This window comes from Chelonoidis abingdonii, chromosome 5 (genome assembly GCF_003597395.2).
Source record: "Chelonoidis abingdonii isolate Lonesome George chromosome 5, CheloAbing_2.0, whole genome shotgun sequence".
NCBI lineage: Eukaryota > Metazoa > Chordata > Testudines > Testudinidae > Chelonoidis > Chelonoidis abingdonii.
Window position 1 is genome coordinate 28,758,859 of NC_133773.1, and position 22,270 is coordinate 28,781,128.

At 39.9% G+C, this 22,270-nt stretch overlaps 1 protein-coding gene across 11 annotated transcripts in view; it reads right to left on the minus strand.

Moving 5' to 3' along the window:
* ANK2 (ankyrin 2) overlaps positions 1-22,270 on the minus strand; it is a 638,506-nt gene that overhangs the window by 409,193 nt on the left and 207,043 nt on the right. For 4 of the 11 annotated variants that reach the window (XM_075066175.1, XM_075066188.1, XM_075066173.1 and 1 more), the window contains exon 1: positions 4,408-4,609. The exons of 2 other annotated variants lie outside the window; for them this stretch is intronic. In XM_075066175.1, the coding sequence (XP_074922276.1) occupies positions 4,408-4,491 (84 nt within the window). In that variant the 5' untranslated portion in view covers positions 4,492-4,609. Of the gene's footprint in view, positions 1-4,407; positions 4,610-22,270 lie in introns of those variants that run through there. 5 more of the 11 variants (XM_075066191.1, XM_075066185.1, XM_075066179.1 and 2 more) reach the window with 2 other exon arrangements.

Consider the following 22,270-nt stretch of genomic DNA (forward strand, 5'->3'; position numbering starts at 1 on the left):
GACACGAGACTGAGGCCAGATTCCAATCTTAGTAACTGCACTGTAAACACAGAACCCAATTCTCCTCTTGCTTACACCTATGAAAAGTGGGAGCCATTGAAGCCAATGGACGTACAGGTCTGAAAAACTGGTATGAGAAGATAAATCAACCCACTGAGTACAAGAATGCACTTTTTTTTTTTACCAGAATTGTTTGTTAACGCACTAGACTGGTGAGTTGTCTTACAATTCGAGCTGCTAAATTTGGCTTGGTTTTAGTACAAGCGATTTTAGCCACTAATGTGGATGAGAAAAATAAATGATTTATTTAACATAATTGTTCTTCATGAGCTTCTTCTGCCCTTTAAATTTGCAGTAAAATCTTGCATTCCACTGAGATTAGCAGAGGTTACTCTCTCCTAGGATGGTGGGATGCGGGTAGGGTTAAACTACCCAGGCAAGAGCCTATCTGTTCATGCAAAGAGTAGTGTTGACCCTGTCCATTTCCAGGAACAATGGCAGAAACTGGGAGATAGAATTAACTGAAGAAGGCTAGATGGGCAGAGCTAAGGAAAATAAAAGCAACAAACTTAGAACAAACAAATGGAGCAGATAGGAACTATTATTTTAGAAATCTCCATATTGATTTTACAAAAAGACTGACCACTGGTTAAAAATTTACTTCTGATGGCACTCACAACAGAATTTGGCAGAGCGATAAATAAAGTAATTTACAAAACTAATACAGTAAGTGTTTAAATAGCCACATTTATAGTCATTAAAACTGAACAGCCTGTAAGTATAATTCAACCTCTGCAAACTAGTCTACAATGTTTGCAAGCACAGATCTGCAGGAGATATTTAATAGGAAAAAGGGCAAATGTGAAACTATTGGCTAAGATTAAAATAGGGTGAAAGATTCAGATTTAGAAAAACAAACACACTAATCATATCAGGCTACCGTCAAATAAACAAATAACCAATTTTTGATGTAACAAACTGCAAAAGCCATTCTCTCAGAACTCCCAGAGCCTTGCATGTAGGTCTGCCATGCAAATGTCAGACTTTGTGTCATCGCTATTGATTTGTCCTTTTAAGTAATATAAAGCCAATCTGTAAAGTGCTTATTCCCTATCCTACACTACACCTACTTTTAAAAAAAACACACACCAACAATTAATTTTTTTTTAATTTATGCTATAGTGGAGCCTAGATGCTGCAGCTGAGATTGGGTCTTCATTGTGCCTGACAACTACAAGAGGCAGTCCCTAAAGTTAAATCACTCTTGACGAACAAGTAATGCAACTGTTCAGAGTGGGAGTCTTTACTAAAGTGAGACAGACCATTTCTTCATCCATTAATGACACATTTTATATGTTTTATGATCACCAGTTTAATAAAAATCTGTGGGTTTTAGAAACCCTCTTGCCATCTGTGATTGTATTACTGGAAACAGGAACAAGTTAACTTGCCACAAAGACCACCACAGGCTTTTCCCAACAGAGAAATGTTACAATTAAAAAAAGAAAAAAAAAGACAATAATGTACTATATTAAGAAATTAACTTCATAGCATTCTACAACTCATGGCCCATGCCAGGCATACTCCAATGAAGCAAGCGGGAGTTTGAGACCTCCAGAAAGTACTCACAATGCCACAGGATGACGCCCCAGGAGCTACCAGAGCAATTATAGGAATTAATCAGCGCTGTGGCACCGTAAAGGTTGGGTGTTGCAATAGGCACCAGGTGTGCAGGTTCAATGACAACAGGTGCTGCTCCACGTATGTTGCTCCAAAGTGCTGGCTTTACATTAAGAATCATCCCACTGTGCTGAACAGCAGCTATACAGTTCATGCTGCCCCTACACCACCATTCTAATATATCCCATCTTTCTCTGATATAAGCTTTTGCCTTCAGCTAATTCTTAGCCTTAATATTTTCTTCTAAGCAGAATAAAAAAAATCAAAAATCTATTTAGTCACTTTGAATGTGTAAAATATTTTTTTAAAATTCACCTAGAAATTTAGGCCCTAATCCTGCAGATTAAGCCATGCAGTTGGATTCCTGAGTTTATGAGGAGGCCCAGGGATTTCAGCAAGACTCCGGGCAGCCATGAAGATCCACCTGCATGGATCTGACTGGATTCCGGTGTCCTAGGAATGTATCCCAAGAGTCTACAAAGGAATCTTCATGTGCTGAGCCATACTGCCACATGGAGACTTCACAGGGAAGCAAGGGTCCAGGATGCGGGCAGGCCCCTTTGCAGGCTTGAAGCCTCAATGTCTAAGGCACGCAAGTCATTGTTATAATATGTGCAAGGAAAGGTACCAAGAAGATGAGGCTTAAAGATTTTGTTGTACTCGAACTGAAATAGCTTCAATTGTTCTTTTAAAATTATTAAAAGATTTTAAAGAGCTTTGTGACCACTTACTATATTTCTGAAAGATGTAAATACATTAGCCCTTGGGAGACTCTGGATTTGTTTTTTAAATAAATATACACATTTTGATGCATTCGTTTGGCTAGCAGCAAACTGGAATATATTAGCATTCTAGGGACAAGAAGTGTCTGGCACAATTAGATTTAAAAACAACCTAAAAGATGTGTAACTTGTAAAAATTAGAGATGGAAAAGACCTAACTATATTATTAGATCTTCTAGCCCAGCTCTTCACCAATGCAAGACTGGTCCCAGTTCCTCTAATAATAATGTCTAATATACTTGCACTTGATTATCTGGTTTCCACATGTACATATCCATAGGAGTTTTACACACATACGCACAGATAAAGGCCCTTTGAAAATTTGGCCCTAAAATTTAGAGTTAAGATGAGGCAAAAAACGCTAAAACCCAACGTGCTATATAAAATTCCTCACTGCGTGGAGACTCAGACAATATTCCAGGCACAGTGGAATGGGGTGGGGACATTTCAGCCTTCTCTCTGTTTTCTTGCTTTGGCTGGATTATGTCACATACTTGTAGTTATTCAAACACAGGCTTCTTTGTGAGATATAAAGGTACCTATCATATTTATCATCTATAAGGACACTTCATTTACCAGTTCAAACTCCTTTTTCTAAAGGCCTGCATTAATTAGTCTCTGTTATACCCATCATATATGATCAGATTTCAAAAAAAATACAGTGGTTTATTTCCCCAGAACACGTTATAACAGTATAAAGTCTATACAAGTTTCCAAAAGGCAACTACAAAATATATTAGTGAATATTCACTGCAAGCTGTTTTTAAGGGCTAGATTCTGCTTCACTTTGAGCAATACCTTACCAGATGGGTTGTCCAATTTAAATCAGATACTTGGAGGCAGACTACTCAATGGGAGGCAGAGTCTAGCCCTTAATAAATAAAACATGAGTGGGTGGCTGAGATAAGTCTTTGCCTTACCTGCCATTTTACATTTTGCAGGTTCATCAACACTCTTTCCCATTAAAAGAAAGAGAAAAGAAAAATAATCAAGAGCAATTCGTTTATTTAATCAATGGTCTTAATTGTAAGAGGACACTACTTCAAGTCAGGGGTTCAATGGTTGGGGACTGGAAGCCATAAAAAATAAATCAGTCTCACTAGAGACAGTGTAGAAAAGTGTGTCTTGGAAACTGGGTGTGGCTGTAGAGTTTTACCTTATTGGTTTTCACACTGAAGTGCTACAGGGATCTATACAAAATGCCGAACTGTATTTTTTGAATTTATTTTATACCTTCTGTTTAGCCATTTTCTTAAACCAACATAAGAGGTACAGAACTTTCTTGGCAAATTAAATGAAAGGTAGGTAAATCCATTTGCAGGCAAATTTGCAGTCATTCAAAAAAAATAAAAAAAATAAAAAAAATAAAAGTTAAGTCAGAGACAACATGCCCAGGTGTAAAATTGCTTCTGTCACAACTAATTGCCTCTATACAAAAAGGGGCATACTGAATACAGAGCTGAAAGGCATTTGCTGTCTAATGAAGTCATTACTAATGCAACACAAAAAAGCAGCTGCTTGTCAAAAAAGCCTCTCACTTCACTGCCCAGATTGGTTAACACAACATTATTAGTTCACCTTTCAAGACACACCATAAACTCTAGGATTTTCTCTCTCACCAGGTTAGCTATGGAGCCATCCATCACTGGCAGCAACAAAATCCCTCTCTAAAGCTTCACATACACCGCACACCTTAACTGTGTACACACCACAGTATCTCAGCCAGCTCACCCATTATGAGCTCTATATTAAACTACAATGTTATCAACAAACAAACAAGTCAATGCTGCTTGCCTTTCCCTCATCTACGGAATAAGAGCTATAGACATATCTCTGCACTTCAACTAAAGAAGCTCGATGTTCCAGCATCCCTAGTCTCCAAGCCACTCCTACAGTCTCGCTCTGTTTCCTCACACAAAATTTTTGCTGTCTCCGTTCACATTACCTTCTTGGGTCTTTTTCTCCTCTGATTACTGCCGTTGTACTTCTCCCCACCATCGCTTTTCTGGGCTGCTTCTCCGTTCATCATTTTGAACAGTTTTGAAAGCAAAGATCTCTGCCATTAAACCCTCCTGACTGTACAGACCATTTGTGAGTGTGTCACTTGCTGGAGAGGAGGAGGGGTGTATATGTGCGCGTCTGTGTGTGTGTGTTGGTGGGGGAGGGAAGACAGCGCACTGGGAGGGTAAGCATGATGGTGTTGCCATGGCAGCAGCTGCCACAACTGTTTATCTGACTGCACTGTTAAATCTGATTCAACCAATTACCAACAGAATCTGGATGCTTTACAATGAAAAGCCTTGAATTGAGAATGCCACGGTCTAGCACAGGGTGCGAGGATCAGCATGGTGACTAGTTGATGCTTGATACAATCTCCTTTTTGATAAGATGTGGGAAAAAGGCTGAACAACAATCTCTGTATGTGATTGCACTACAACGCAGAGCTGATACAAGGCATATAAGATCACTGTAGCAACTTTGCAGTGCTTCCTAAACCCAAGGGGATACACTATATTTTATGCAAAGGAAGAATGCATTTGGCAAAATTCTGCTTTCAGTTGCACACTGGTGTAAACCCAAATCTAATTCTCTATGGAGTTACTCCGGAATTGTTACATGGTTACTCAAAGCATTCTAGTTTTGGAACATTAAATTCTGATTACAGTTATTCTGTTCTGCTTGAAAAGAAACCCACAAAGACGGAAGTTATACTTAACTAATACTTTCACTCTATCAACTTTTCTTTCCACTGAAGGAAGAAATGAATGTTAGAAGCTAGACCTTCTCTTACCCCATATGCCTGCTGGTACAGACTCTTGATTTGTTTTATTCTAATCAAAGAATCTAAATCAAATTTATGAATACATTTTGTTGGATCTAATTCTTAAGTGGGCAAAATTCCCCATTCCCAGGTGCCATAATACTTCAACAACAGTTTTCTGTCTGTGTTAGGACTAGAACCCTGCGTAGACACCAGTATTCTATCCCACCTCTCTAACTCATGGATTAAGATTTATTTATTATTTAAATTACAGTAGCAGACAGAGGCCCCAGTCAAGATAGGTTCCATGTTGTACTAGGCACAGTAGAAACACACATACCCTTGTCCTGAATCCCATGCACATTAGTGGAGTCACTGCTGTAACATCAATAGACTAAGAAAATCTCAACAATTCCACACGTAGTTAAGTCCAAACACTACTAAAGTGGTTTCCACAGTGTGAGCAAATAGTTCATATTCTAAACTAAATCATCCCCATCTTGTTTGTTTAGAAAGGACTAGATAGAAACATTCAGATGTAAATGCATGTAGGAATAGCAAAGAAAGTTCTTTATTTCTTCCAGTGAATATGCTAACAAAAATACTGTTCCACTTACTACTGAACAACAAAACAGAGAAATTTGCCCTCCTTCCTTAACAGTAGCTAGGGTGAGGGAAACAAAAGGAAGAAGTCACTTTAACTGCTTACTCAGTGGAGGAGGAGGAGGGGTAAGAAAGAGGAAAGGAACCAATGATGCATGAATGTGGAGTTTCACAATTAAATCAGCTGCTAACACAATGAACATTTGCATCATAACAACAATATGTTCAATATGCAACAGCAGTCTGCAACTCTTTATTTAGAGCTACTTTTAGGTGACTTTTCTTAATAGAAGTAGGAATCTTCATGTTGAAGTAAGGAGAGGGATAACTCAAATGAGGCAGACATGATATTACTTAGCATCTGTTATGCCATAATTAGAGCTGTAATTTGTTATGGTAAATGTTTGGGAAAATCATGGAGTAGTCATTTGTTATTAGTGTCAGACATTCATGGAAATCATTTGTGAAACCTAGAAAGACATGGACATACTTTTAACTCATAAGCAAAATACCCTTGTGCGCTAGAGTTATTTTTAAATGCTCTATCTTAAATGCTCAGCTGTTTTCCTTTTTGGGCCTTTTCCCCTGTAGACCTAAACTTTTATATCTATATCCTAACTACAAAACTGCTCCTTAGGGTAAGATGTGCCCTTGATGTGCCTTGAGATGAGATACTTGGTGTTTGTTTTGTTACTGTACGGATTTCTCTTGCAAATCTCACAAAAACTGGATAATTTTAAAAACATGGATTTTTAAACTATGAAAATCCCAGACAGATAAAAATACTGACATTGGAAAAAACCACACACTGCATCACTGAAAAAAACATTGCAGTGATGCAGCTTGACTTAGAAAGACCCCTCTCCAACTCAGGCTTGCCTCAGGGCCCTGAGAATACAGAAGCTGCTATCCCAAACTTCACTTTACATTCTACATCTACTGTCATCTTCCAGCTGAAAAAGGAAGAGGAAAACATGGCTACCAGAGAACTCTGTGACAACCAGGGTAACAGGAAGGAAGTCCCAAGAGTTATTTATGGTGAAGGTTTAAGCCAGATAAAAGAGAAAGACTAGGGAAAAAACAAGGCTAGTGCCACTGCATTGTGGCCAGGCATCAGTGAGACCTTTTGAGATCGGGGATGTGTGAAGCAGGTTTCTGAGATTTTCACTTTGATTAGGTAGGCTTTCAAAAGTTCTCACAGCTCCACTCTCACATAAGCTTTTGAGAACATAAAAAGCTAGAAGACCAGATTGCAAACAAAGTAGGATTGTTATAAATTAAGCATAGGTATTTTGCTAGTGACAGTGTGCATTTCTTCTCAGATGTTTTCCATGTTCTGTTAGTTTATAATGGCAGCAGTGCAGCATCACCCTTATGGGAAATCACGGTACTGTGACAATATTCCAAAAGGAATAAATTGAAAAAGCTTGTTGCGATAGGCATATCAAATACCTATTAATGGGACATACAATGCTAGAAGGGCACAAACTTGCTGAAGGATGAGAGCCTCATTAACCTTAACTGCTGTTTGCCTGTTTTCTCTAAGTCTGGGAATTCATTTTTGGCAACAGGATCTTACATGCAGTCATGGAAAATAATGTTCACACTCTGTGACATGTTACAATTTCCTATATCCTGTTACCACAGAAATACAATATGAAACTTAGTAAATAGGGAGTCAACCATCTTACTGTTTATCACTGAATGTATTTTATGTGAACTAATATTGCCTCACTTGGCTCAGATAACTTAAAGCCAAAGAGGAAGGATGCTGGATGTCCCACTTATTCCTCAGGATTCTTCAAGCCTGTCTGATATACTCCTAGATAACAGATGGCTGGAAGAAGCCCCAGGTGGAAGAGATTTGCTAGTCCCATGTTTATATCTTATGGGGTCAACTTCCCAGAGCACAATGCATTAGCTGGCAAAATGCTATACAAGCTGTCAGCCTTTTAACATAGGAGGCCCTTGAAATTATATGGTACAGGGATTGAGTAGTTAACTCACTAACAGTGGAATACTTCAATCACATACATGATAAACACCCATCAGCTTCCAACAGGAAATCTGACCGCAAAGCAATTATGAGATTAGAAGTTGGTGACATACGATCACCAGGATCCCATGAATGAGAGTTTAGGTGTTCAGATGGAACAGTGAAAGGAAACTCTCCCAGGCATATCCCCTTGTAACTAGTCTTTAAATGTATTTAATATGAGATGGACCCAAACCAGTAATTATGACAATGGAGAATTTAGCTAGTTGGTTTCTTATAGCTAGCTGCAGTCCCTATGCAGTCTAGAATTATCTATGAAAAACTAAAGGAAATAGTACTCCATGGAGAGAGAGCAGTATAAAATCATACCCCTTCAAACGACTTTAATGGGGCTGAATAAATCTTGGTTTCAATTTTGTTTACAAAGCTGCCAAAGGATTACTCATCCAGAAGTCCCTAAAAACGTACAACATCAAGCAAATTATGGAGCAGTTCTTTGAAAGTTCCTTAACAACATGCCAGCTAGTCCGCATGAAAGTATTCAAAAATCCTCTTGCAGCAGAATTAAATCAATCCCTGTAATCTGGTAAGTGCTTCCTTACTGAATTGCTTGTTTTGTTTACAATCCTAGGAACTTCATGCTTTGCCACTTGAGCTGAGGGAAAATTTCCAAGAGCCGTCAAGAACAGTAGTCCTGATACAGCACAAATGCTGTCCAACATATCAACCCATCCATATAAGGCAAGTCCCATTTGATCTCTACTTTTAAGAGGCATAGTACACTTCACCAACACTCTCAGAACTGTGATTGTGGGCAAATTTTCATAGCTAGGTGCCTAAAATGAGGTGCCTAAATATGAAGTGGCCTAATTTTCAGAGGCACCAAGCAACCCCACCTCCAAGTGAAGTCAACATGAGCTGCATATGGTTCAGCACCTTTGAAAATCAGGCCGCTGCTGTTTAGTTGTCTATGTATGATTTTAGGAACCTAAATTCAGATACCCAGGTTTGAAAATATTAGCCACACATTTCAGAGCAATTTACTAACCCAACTGTATGCCCAAGGAAACCCTATTGGTACAAAACAAGTTTTGATTTAGAAATCCTTTCTATCATGGGATTTGAAGGCAAAAATGCTTAGTTTGGGAAAATAAGGTCAGGGAGAGTAAAAACTTAAAGTATACTTTACTTTCTATGAAGTAAGGAAGGGTACTTAATTCAACTGAAGCATGGATGACAACAGTAGCACCCAAAGAAAAAAGACCACTACCATTAAACAGGGCAAGACAAAAGTCTATCCTTTCAAGCTTCTGTTATCAAACTGGACTAAACAAAAGACTTTCTATCAAAGATGATATTCACCATTGATGGTGTCATAGGAGGTGAAAAAAAGGGACTGGATGACTCAGGGGACTGGCACAAGAATATGTAAACTTTCACCTCTGGATCAAGTCATAGACATCTGATCAGTGTACCGAACCCTTTTTAAATGAGTGGTCTCAGTCAGGTGTTTAGTGAACTGAAGGCCACTGAGAACCAGCTACTGGGCCCCATCTGAAACACGTCAGTGGTGGAATGATAAATCATTCAGCCAGTGACCAGTTTCCAGAGGCACTTAAAATAAGTAGTTAAGAATAAGTAGACAAGGTGTCCAAACTGGCGTCAAGGAAGCTGCAGTGATTTACACCAGTTGAGGATTTGGCCCAAGATACAAAGGGAAAGCTACTGCTGGGCATGACTTTAGTCTCTTCTGAATCTACTAGCAAACTGCATGCTTTCCATTAGCTGACGGTGCATCCCCCTTGTTTACTGTGAAATCAGGTTTCTCAGATATATCTTGTTTTTCCATTTTAATCCAACCAAATTTGGGAGCCAGCCATCTGATGACTTGCCTAAGATTATAGACAAACGTGATGCATGAGAAGAATTTATGAAGATAGTAATAATGGCTGAAAAGCATTTTGATAGTTCTTGAAGGTGAGAGAGTTAGTATTTGTCAAGAAGTTCTTTTCACCTGTTGTTCTACTCACCTGCTAAAGAATCTTTTCTTCCACACTAATAATCTTTAGCATGCAGCTGACAACCTTATCCACGACAGTCTGTTAAGTAGAGTTCTAGGTCAGCCACCCACACAGGAGAAAGTTGGCATGTTGTCTTTGAATCAGGGATCTAAGAAGGGAGCACCACTGTACTCTTCTGATTCCTGAATGTACTTTATACCAGCTTTTCCTTTCAATTTGGATAAGAGGCTGTTCTCAAAGTACACTGAAAATAGCAATTGCTTCAGAGTGTACCTCAATGTGTTTTAAAGTATGACATAATTTAGGAACCGATATTATAATGAAACTGTGTAGGCATACAGGATAATCATTAATGCACTAAACAGTAGCTCTCACAGCCCTGGACATTATGGGCAAACATCAAGAACTTCTTTGGGGATCAGAATAGATAAGACAAATAATATCCCAAGTGTTAGTTACTACAGAACTTAGGTAAAAATCAGATTCTACAGCCAATTCTACAACAAGCAGCAGAGATCATAGTGCGATGACGGTAGAAACAATCCCAAACTATTTCCTCTGGTTTTCCTCAAGCTTTTCCACTTCCCATCCCCCACCTACACTTTTCTTTTGCAATAAAGAAAAGAACAACAGTTATATATCTCTCCAAACTAGAAGAACTTCAAATAGATATTTTAGCTATTGGCAAACTGGTAGCAATGGTACTTTTGTTTCTTTAATGGATCAAGCTGTCTTCCCCACACTTACTCTAACCATGAGAATAAACATAGGAAGTGACATCAAGTTTTACATGAGCAAGAACAACAGGATGGACCCCATATGTATGAGGTTAAGAAAGATCAAACGATTTCGTTAACTGACATTTCCCATTTGGCCTTTAATTTGCTTTCCACTACACCTTTCAATATTAAATAAATGTTAATTTCCTTTACAACTGAAAATCATTGATGCAGAGGATGTGAAAAAGAAGTGAGTTTTTTAGTTTGATAAAGACCCACAATAATTTGCTGAGCTTTCATTAGCTCAGTTATTCAGACAAAGGATTAATCAACTAATTGATGCTCCCCTTTTCCAAAGCAAATTAGATTAAAGAGATTTATTTGCATCCATATTATTGGTTCTATTGCTTAAACTACAACACCAACAGCTTTTTCACCTGGCCTTTCCTGACCCCTAAGGAAGGCAGGGACTTTCTTTCTCTGTTATTTGTTTATACTACACATAAGCATGGTGGGTTACTCATCTATAATTGGGCACTACTACAATACAAATAATCAATCACTCCGTAAAACCAAATCCACTCTCATTGAAGTCAACAGCAACACACCCATTTAATCTAATCCCACAAGACAGGCATTCAGCCATTACAAAGAAAAACAATGAAATGGAGAAACATTAGAAAGATATCTCATATTCAAGTTAGGACTTTCCTCTGCAACACTGGTCTATTTCATCCACGTTTATGTCACTTCTAGGTGGGGGAAGTAATCCCTAACACACTGAACATATTAGACCACTGATCAATCTTTCACTGAATCCAGAATCGAACCTTTCATTTAAAGTATAAAAATGCATTTAATGGTTGCTATCACTAAAGCACTTGTGTGTTCCACTTGAATAAATGCAAATGTTTTGCTTTCTCAAAAGGCAGATAGTTGTATTTTGTTAATAGTGTCTGTATTTAATATTGGGAAGAATCACTAATCATATTCATTAATTGTTCTGCATTTATTAAATGGCCTGTATGGAATGATCCTCTGGGGTTTTCTTGAGTTTCCCTTGAGAGTTTCTGGTTTCTACTGGTTACCGTGATCTGAACCCTGAGGGCTGCATCTGTCCCATCATGATAAGGAAAGAACAATAGAGTAAATCACTGGGGGTGGGGGAGAGAGGGAGTAAGGATTAGGGGGGGAGAGGAGACCAGATCAAAACTATGATTTATCACTAAAATCATCAAACGAAGCCAAAATCAGAGGTAGGGGAGAAGGGGAAACGGTAAGACATTTATTTTTAATTATATCTTCAGTACTGGACAAATGGCATTTTAAATTATTTCTATCCCTCAAGAGGAATGCTGAAGTTAAACTATACATAATACCCAGTAAATCAGGACTTCTGCACGGTTATGAAAGAGTCCCCTAAGCAACAATCATTCTCTCTACAATAAGTGAAGCACAGAAAAAAACAGAAGACCCACAAAAAGACAGGAAGAAAAGCAGATCAAGTCAGTGGCTTTGGAGTGGATTAATTTAGTCAAAAATAAAAACGATAGAATAAAAAGGAGATGGAAAACAGAAAGAACTAAAGTAGACTATAGGTAAAGAAGAGATACAGGAGTAGGTACACAAAATAGTCATTAAAAACAACCATAATTAAATAGGTATTATAAAGCAATCAAAAGGTAAACGTCAATCACCATACACAGACACAAAAGACAGATCCCATGTTGCTCTTTGCCTATGCCTCGCACAGGAAAGGATGGGTCAAGTGGGAAAATTCAGGGCCCTTTGGAACTTGCAAATTCTGAGGCCAGCCATCAGCACAATTTAAAGCAACCTAAGGACTGCTCTAAACTGCACCTTATTGTAGTGGACCATAACACTAGCAAAGAATAGCTGGAGTGCAGTGTTTCAGTCATGCCTTCAACATGTCCTCTATGGTGAGGGCAAAAAAGGATGCTAACGTAGAGCCACTGCCATCCTACGCTAACCAGAGAAGCTGGGTTATCATAGAGGGGCTGGTTTTGTCACATTTAAAGGTCCTTTACACCACTTCAGCAGCATAAGAGACAGAGCAACTGTTGCACATTACCTGTAACATAGAGGTTAATTTTGTTATATCTAATTTTAGAGGTGTTTCCACATCAATAAATTCTTCCCTGATAAAGAATACCTAATGCTCACAATGCTGCAGCCAATGACAGAATGCTGGCAATGGATGTGGGATCAGGTCTTTAAAGTTGGTTATCAGGACAGGGATGTTGGAATTTATCAAACACAAATAGTTTAAGATAACACCAGTCACTCCTAAACTTTGTGATTCAAAGGGAGCCAACAAATAATAAGTCACTCAATCACTTTTGCGCCTTTCAAATGTACAACAAAAATCTCATTTTGGCCCAGATCCTCACCTAGTGAAAATTGACACAGCTCCACTGAAGTTAATGGAATTGTACCCCTTTACAACAGTCAAGAATTTGGCCTTTTCTGTGTATGTCACTATCAGTTTGGAATGCATGTCCCAGTAGAAAGACTCCTTCCTTTGATGGAGAATGTTTTCACTTTAAGACACAATTTTCCCATAAAAATAACACTATTGCATTCCATTTAAGAACTAAACTCGCACTTGGAAAGATTTGGTATGAAATAATTTTCCTTCTGGATTTATACCATATCAATATGAATGACCTTGTGGTGCATCCAACTCAGGACAATAAATCATACCCCATTTTACAGCAATCCTCACTCTCTAAAGAGATACAATTAAAGCTGTCTAGATATACATTGCACCTATTTTTAAAGTAAGCCAGGTTAAATAATGTTGGTCAGTTCTGCATTTTTTCCTTTGTTCGTGTCAGCACCAAAAGCAATGGACAGCAGCACAGAATAAACCTGTTTCCCTGTACATTTTTAAATGTAACTAGTTCACCCTTTGTTTCCTTCAGATTCACAAAAAAATTACACGATGATGCATCACGCAGCAGAGAAGTCAAACACTTCATTTATCAACATGCTAGAAAGCCAGGAAACATCTTCAGTGACAAATTCACTTGGGTGACTCATCTCCCCAGCTGTGTATCTGCTGTTGTCAGGGGACCTCAACACAAAGACATCTAGCCCTTTGTTCTTTGTGTATGTTGTTAACCCTTTACAGTGTGCTTGTTTTCTGTATCCATTAGCCAAATAGAAATAGAGTGAATTACACAAAACAAAAATCACATGGAGAAAGAGTTGTTCCAAAGCTATTATGCAAACACAGGCATTTAACAAGCAACAATTGCGAGAAACCCACAGGTTTGGTTACCATCTTGGAGAAACACTGAGCGACAAACACAGTGAGTCATTGGCAAGGGCTAGGAACAAAATCCAACAGTCCTCTATTCCAGTCCATTGGGAGAATCCAGGAGTCCTCTCTGCCAGCCCACTGTTCTTACCACCAGCCCACACTCCCTCCTTCACACTGATCTTCATTACAATTATGCTTGCACTATTGGGGGAGGGGTGCAGGAGTGGAGGTCATTAACTAAGACAAAGTAAAACCACTTCTGTACCAGAATTTCACTTGTGAGTTTGTTACTGGCACTGACTTTTCAGTTGTTTCACGAAAAACACGTTTTACTTTTATTTTGGAATTGCTAAGGATTGATGCATATAGGTTTTAATTCTACAATACATACCGCTCTACAGAAATGGCAAGGAATGTTTCTAAAGAAACACTTTCCATCCAGGACTATGATTTTCTGTAGAATTCTTCTCAGCATGTATAAATAACTTAATGAATGCCCAATTCAACAAAGTTATAAATTGAAATAATTTTAATAAAACATTCAAAAGTTTATCCATTTTCAGATAATGCAGACAAATACTGTAGAACCTGGGTCCCTTCGGTGTTAGAAATGAGTGTAATTTAGAGTACCCAAGTCACCTGATTCTCTAGATCAACTCAGGTAATTCTGAAATTAACTTTAAAATGTGATTTGCTTGTTTTTACAAAGGCCCCAGTCACTTTGCAGTATATTAATTACTCATTTGTTTTACACATATCAGATCTTGCTTTAGAGCTAGCTGCATTCCCACTGCCTGCCAAGTTGTTCAGAAGAACATCTGTTTGTGAATATATTGCAGAACTCCCCAAAACATGTACATAACAGAGATTCCCACACAACTAAACTGCCAGTCAAAACCAAAACAAAAACAGTAAGCATGTTGCAATGCATAAAAGTGCAAAGGAAATTCTTTCATGACTTGTAATATTCTGTACTTCGAATAAATTAAAACCTATTAATTGAATGCACCATTTTCTGTGCAGGGAGAGCTGCAAATCAACCATTTGCATTAGGCATCCATCCATTCATAAACACTTTTTCAGGAGAGCCAGAGCTAGGCATAAGTAGGCTAAGCAATTGCTTAGGGCCCCAGGCAGCTCAAGAGAGCCCCCTTATTTGCAATGTGTGTGTTGTTGGGGGTCCCCAAAATACTCCTGCTTATACCCTGTAACTTCTTGTAGTTGAATTTACATGACCTCACATGACACCACTGTTTAGCAGACAAACTTACAGTCCTCTCTTTTTAGAGAGGCAACAGAATGGGCTCTCAAGCACCTTAAAATCATCATGTTGGTCACATGCCAGCTGGCGATTGCTATGGTAACCAGACACCTGGTGTGGATATTTTCTGACTAGCATTCCCTCAAGTGCTTTGGATTTTTGTTTTGGTTTTTCAGTTAGTTAATTTGTTTATATTTTATTTCAGGGTGAACAAGAAGAACTGATTGTGTTTGTCTGGGGAGGCAAAGATTTACCAGAAGTGAATTTAGAAACCAGTTTTCGTGCAAAAGACAATGAGGAGAAAAGATCATTTATGTCACAGGATCTAAGTTCATTTGATTTACATTAACTATGAGAAAAGTGTGTCTTATCATAATAATTTCTCAAAGGGACTATAACAAAATAATGAACAATGTTTATATTAAGCTCTATCTCCTTGCCATGAATTATAATAAGACCATCAGAACGAAAATATAAATATTATAGGCAGGGCTGGTAACACCCCATATTATTGATTGCCAGATTGTTCTCAGTTGCTTATAATTTTATCAAACTTTAACCATTTGGGATGAAATTTTTCATACCAAGTGTTTGTCTCAGGCTAATTTTGGGGGGAAATTTCCGCTGAAACAGTTCAGCTGTGACCAAGAACAAGGCTAAGAAAAATATGTTTTTTTTCCCGTGTTCAAAAATTCTTTGAAAAGCTCTATCTCATCCACTGCTTTTGAGCAGGGATTTGAAATGTGCTACAAAGTGGGCCTTTTGCTTCCCTTTGAAAAAACTGCCATTGGCTAATGCTCAGTAGATGTCTTCGATTTTAGCAGCTAAATTCCCAGAAGGTTCCATCCACACTGCTCCAGTCTGGCGCTGAACAGGACTTTCCATGCAACTGCAGGTCTGGACTGCTGTGGAACATGCCAGCTCTGGGCCTGAACACCTGAACAGACAACGGAGAGTTTCTCTCTCCCATGCACTCAGTAACCCACATGTTAGGCCCAGGCAGCTTAAAGGGAAGAGGCTGAATGGTTTGAATACAGAGGGGACAAGAACTGGACCTCAAGGGGAATGGGGGAATAGACTGGAACAAGAAGCTTGGGGAAGCGGTGTCAAGTGGGACTAGAGGCTGATGGGGAGAGTAAATCTGGGATTGGGAGCAGCTGGGCTGAGGGGAAACTGGGACTAACTGGGAGACTGGGAGTCAAAACCAGTAAGATGGAAGGGAAAGAGGAGAGAGGGTGTGACACTAGCAGACCAGGTGCCAGCTCTTGCCAAGGCTTTAGGCTTCAGCTGAGCACTGACAAATTCATTGCTAAAAACCAATCTGTTTCATCTGGTGTGGTCAAGATAGGTACTGGATTTATAACAACGTGTTTAGACTTTATGAAATGCTTGTTAAGTTGCTGCATGCATTAATCTCAGTTATAATACCTTAATTATTACCTGATAGCATGTGATATAGTTTTTGCTTTGTAACTGAAAAAAATGTTTGCTCAAATTGTGAAAACAGTCAGTAGGGATCATCTCTTGCCCTATCAAAACTAAACAGGCCATTGCGAGACAAGCTGACAAGAACATTTTTCATCTTTCATTGTTTGGACTCTCTCAGGGCCTGAGCTATGAACCAGAAGCAGAGATCCCCAGGGTAGCCTTAAAAGACATTCAAAGCTGACAAATTACTACAGTTCTGTCACCTCTTGAAACCACGGACTAACTCATTTATGTATATATATATTTGCCTGCTTTAACCTTGTAATAACACATTTATTTTCTTAGCAATAAATCCTTAGATAGTTTACTATATAGGATTGGCAACAAAGCATTGTCTTTAGTTGAGATCTAAGATACAAATAGACCTGGGGCAAGTGACTTGTCATTTGAGACTGAGACTAACCTGAATATTTTGTGACCTTTAGGGTATAGCAACCATCTATTATTACTAAGCCCAGCTTACCTGAGAGGCAAGATGGACTGGAATGACGAAGGGGACTGTCTGTGACTCTGTGGTAAGACTGGTATACCGCTTAGGAGTTCACACTCATTACTGGGTTGGGGAGATCTAATTATAGAGCATATCACAGTTTGGGGTATCTACCCTGAATCTTGACAGTCTGCCCCAAAGTTGGCACTCATGTGAGCCACTCCAAATCGGGTGATGGAGGGGAAGAGAAAAACTGACAAGAAGCTGGGGCTTTGGGGGAGAACTGGGACTAGTTTGACAGAGATTGGGAAATTTAAGAGAAGACAAAGGACACAGATTTGGAAGAGGAGTCTGGGAGGGAGGATGGTGAGGTTGGGACTGGGTGACAGTGGGGATGCGGAACATGAGTGAGGGGACAGAAGGACTTGGGGGGAGGAGCCAGAAAAGTGGGGGCTGGGAATGGCTGTGCAGAGAGACTGACGCTGTCTGGAGGGGTGAGACAAGGACATCCTGGACAAGGAGAGACTGAGAATGGATCCAGCAGTGGAATCTGACTAGATGAAGAGAATAGAACTGGGATAAGGAGCCTGGGTAGGGAAGAGAGAGGACTGAGACAAGGACAGGTTGAAGGAGATAGGCAAGTTGAAGAGGAATTCTTGGGGGAAATGGGCAGTAGAGTCTATGCCCACTAGAGGTCACTCCCCTCCAGAGCCTGTAATGGAGCCCTCAATTCCAGAGTCTCGCCATTCCTCTGCAGTCAGCAACTATCTGTGAAATCCACTGGTGAAGCATCCCATGCCCTTCTAGTGCTGGTCCACAAAGGAAATGGCAGCCTACTATTGCTCTCACTTGCTCCATTCACTCAAGCAGCAGAGATCTGCGTGGAGGACGTAAATATGCCAACCCTGCTGATGGCCCACATGGGTGTCAATATAATGCCACATATTGGAATTTCTGTTTTTTCAGTTTGGTTTATTTTGTAAAGCTAAGATATTACACACAAGCAACTATGTTAAAAACACTATTAAGACTACATCGCTAAGCACTCAAAAGTTAGAGTTACTTGTCCAACCTTAATTTGGCCTCTTTGTGCATATGTATTATTAGTCTTTCACTACGTGATCACATCCTATTTTTCCATCCAACCATTGCCTCAAAATGGAGGGTGCTCAGTATTCAATACTTTGTTTTCTCCTCAGCTTTCAATGTGTGGTCCCATGTCTTATTTATTGCATATTACCAAAACCTTGCTCTGAAGAGACAATTTACTTCCTCATGGGCTTTTCTCTGGTGCTCATCACTACAGTAACCGAGTGCTTCATAAACATTAATTTAGTTTCACAATGCCCTTGTGAGGTGAGGGCATAGCATTACCTCCATTTGACAGAGAGGTACAAAAAGATTAAGGGTCAAATAACCACTGATTTTGGGGGCCCAATTTGAAATACTAGAATCTGATTTTTCAGTGTACCATTACATGGCACTGTATATATTCAAGCACAATTCCCATTGACTTCAGTTGCAGCTATGAACGCTCAACACTTCTGCTAATCAAATGCCACGATCTCAAGTCAGACACCTAGAAAAAGAGGAACATATAATTAGTGACCACCTGTGAAAAGTTCAGTTTAAGTGACTTGCCCAGCATCACACAGAAGCTCTGCGGTAGAGGCAGGTATAGAATCCAGATTGCAGGGTAGCATTCAACTGTCTTCATCATAAGTCCATCCTTTGTCTTCCTGCAATCTCCTGCCTCATTCACCACACTCTTTCCAATTTCTGCAACAAATGAAGCAAGTGTCCTATAAACAGCTACACAACCCTGATTTTTCCCCAGAACATGTCCATTATGCTGTCTCTTGCCCACCTATCTCCTCATCCCAGTCCTATTCTCCTCACCTAGATAGTCCCATTCTCCACTGCTCAGGTTTATAGACGTCTGAACGGATAAATATCTTCACCCTTTAATGTGTTATTGCTCTGTTTTCAAACCCTTTTTACTCAAATCCCTGGGCCAATTTCTGATCTCTAGACAGACATACAGCTCCTCCATGTTTCAATGGAAGATGAATATGCTCTTTCAGGGTGAGCCTTATATGACTGTACAGCCACACGATATCAATCATTTCAGAAAACATGTCCTTTAAAATTGTATCAAAATACACATTTGAAACAATAAACAAACATAAATAATGTTGCCAGTTTTCACCTTGGCTGTTGCCATGTAAGAAACACGTTCTAATTTTGATGAGAACTTCTTTTACAGTACACAGTTACAGAACTACATTAGCAAAATACAGTGCATAAATTGTAGACATCCACACAGATTAGTTTCTGTGCATGAACAGGCCTTTTTATGTGCAAGTCCCTAATCATACTCACAAATGTGAGTTTAGGACCAATCCTGGTTCCTGCTAAGCTCCCTTTGTGCTACTCCAGGAAGAGGTTGTTCTAGCAAGTGGATTTCCCCAGAGCACACGGTGCTCCATGGATCACTGGACATGATAACAGACCATATGGTCCCTGAGGCTGCTCTAAACTATGATGGGGAGTGGGATGAAAGAAAACCAGCATCAGACTCTGGAGCTACAGATGGTTGCTTTGCATCTTCCTCCTCAGAAGAGTCCAGTCTTTACTATGGTACTGCTGAGGATTCAGTCCCTAGCCTCCAATTCAGTGAAGCATTTAAGCACATGCTTAATAGGGCTGGTCTTAAACTCATGCTGAAGTTTAAACTCATGCTGAAGTGGGGCCTTCATGTACAGTATTACTGGTGGGCTCACCTATGCTGCACATCAAACTTAAGCAGAGAGTGGAAAAATCTGACCCAGACTCTGATTTGCCCCCACATCTTTTTTTTTAATTTAGAAGTCAGAACTCACTAGGATTAGGCACTGATGCCATTCATTCCCAGTATTGTAACAAGTTTCTAATACTTTAGCAGGGGTCCTTGAAACTGCCTTTCAGCATTCTGTTGAGTTGAGTGTGTTTTACTGACCAAACCTGTCTGCAAGCAACCTATAGTTCAACTAAGTCAATAAGAGTTTTTAAAGTCTTGCAAATTACCATTGGGAAAACTCAGGCCTGTGATTAAATGTGATTTGACAAAATGAAGACAATGGATAGAGAAGCCCAAAGAGGATGTATGTTGGTATATTATTATCTGCTGTACAACGTTGCCATTTATAACATATAAATGGGTCTAACCTTTCTACTCTGTGTTGGATGTATAGGATTTGTCAGTAACATAATTGATTTATAATTTTAAGTAATAAGCATAAACAGTAGAATGCATTTCTCAATATATAGCTCTGTTTCAAAAACCAAACCAGCAATCAATATTTAAAACTGACACCTCTTCCGAAGTTATTCCTGGTTTAAAGTATATCACAGTCACATATTCTCTAATTACCTTTTGAAGAAGTAGCACCTCTGATATAACATGGAGATTAACACTCCCACAACGTGTAAAAACGGTGAATCACTCTAGCAACAGCAACAAATGTTCAGGGAAAATGGCCACACAGTACATTCTCCCTGATTAAAACAGGGCCTCCTCTTATACGCTGTATGGTGAGTATTACAGTCCAAATACACCAGCTACACAAATAAATTCTGTTTACAGTATATCAGCCTAAAGCATACAGAGAAATGAATGAAGCCTTTTAGAAAGCCCCTCAACACCTCTGTGGGGTGGGGAAGAGAGTTTGGTTCTAATTCCTGAGAGCTTGTGCCAACCCATACTACTGGATGCCAGCCCCTCAGTGTATCTTAAGGTGCAGATGGGTACATATCTTGGATACAAGGAAAGGCTTCTCTGCCTCCCATTGGCCAATGAGGGGAGGACTAGGGAGGCTGACCGGCTCTCACACACACCCCGGTCTGCCCTGCCTTATACTGAGCTGCATTCCTTGTGATTGCCTGCTTTTGACCAGGAAAGATTTTTTTTCTCCCTGTTGTGTTAAACTAAAAGGAGTGCAGAGTGTTTTTCACCTTCCTTTCAGCATTGTGGAGGTCCAGTTTAGGTTAAAAATTGTCAGAATAGGAATGTAGTGCTAGAAGGATTGTACGAATGCAGTGTCCAGTGTGGAGAAGGGCTAAAAAAGGCAGCTCCCTGAGGCAAGAGAGACCCAGAATAAGCTTGTTGGATATTTGGCCTGTAAAACAAAGGGGAGACCCAAAGTCTTTACAGACTGGGGTTCTCATTGGTACCTTCTACCCCACTTCACAAGGAGGGAGCACCAAGCAGCGCAGTGAGAGGATTGAGCAGTGAACTAAGTCCTAGACGTTAGGCTGAGGAGGGTTATATGATGGGTGACCTGTAACCCTTCACTGGACCAATTAAATGCTTGGTATATCAGAGGGGAGAGACAGATAACAATAGGAAGGAGCACTAAGTACTTGAGGGTGTCTGTTACAGCTATCCCCCTATTCCATTTTGTTTCTTACAGCTGTCCCCATACTCCATTTTGTTTTTGTTCTACTGTGGCCTCCCCTTCCTGGCTGTTAAGTTGTTTAGCAGGGCCACTGCCCTTCTCAAAGGGAGGGCCCCTTAAAGTTGTTACCCTTTTTCTCTCTAACACATCTCATATTTTACATTTATACCACTGTGACACATTTTTACCTAGAGTTGGTTATTTACCACATTTTTCCCATAACTGTCAGTTGGCTATATGCTGCTGTGACACACCTTTTACATAAAAATTGTTAGCTACCTGTTACATTTATACTTCAGTGTTAATTGGTTACCAACTGTATTGTACCCCACTGTAGGATCTTGGGGTAACAGTTACTGCCCTCCCTGTCCCTGGAAAGAGGCCAAGACCTCTGGGACAGAGGAAGATCAGACCAACCACCTACAATACCACCTGCTGCAAAGTAAACAGCAGCCTGAGGCCCTAGAATGGGTCTGTACTATTGGCAAAGGCCAGAGCTCCAGGGTGTATACCACCCACCTGGGGCTCACTGATGTGGGGTGCCTCTTAACCTGCCACCCCACATTCAGGGCCAGCCCTGCTGATTCCAGCCTCCAGCCAGTCTGCACTAAGGCAGGAGACCCAGCCGCAGATTCAGATCCCAGCCGCCTCTGGAGAGAGGTGGGAAGGGTCATGAAAGCCTTCGGGGGGGCCCCATCTAAGCTCACCCCTGAACCTCGAATTTTGCAGGGGTCCCCCACCCACCAGATATTAACAGAACTGGTGCAAAAGCTGGATGAAATTCGAAAGCCCAAGAAACTGTGGCAT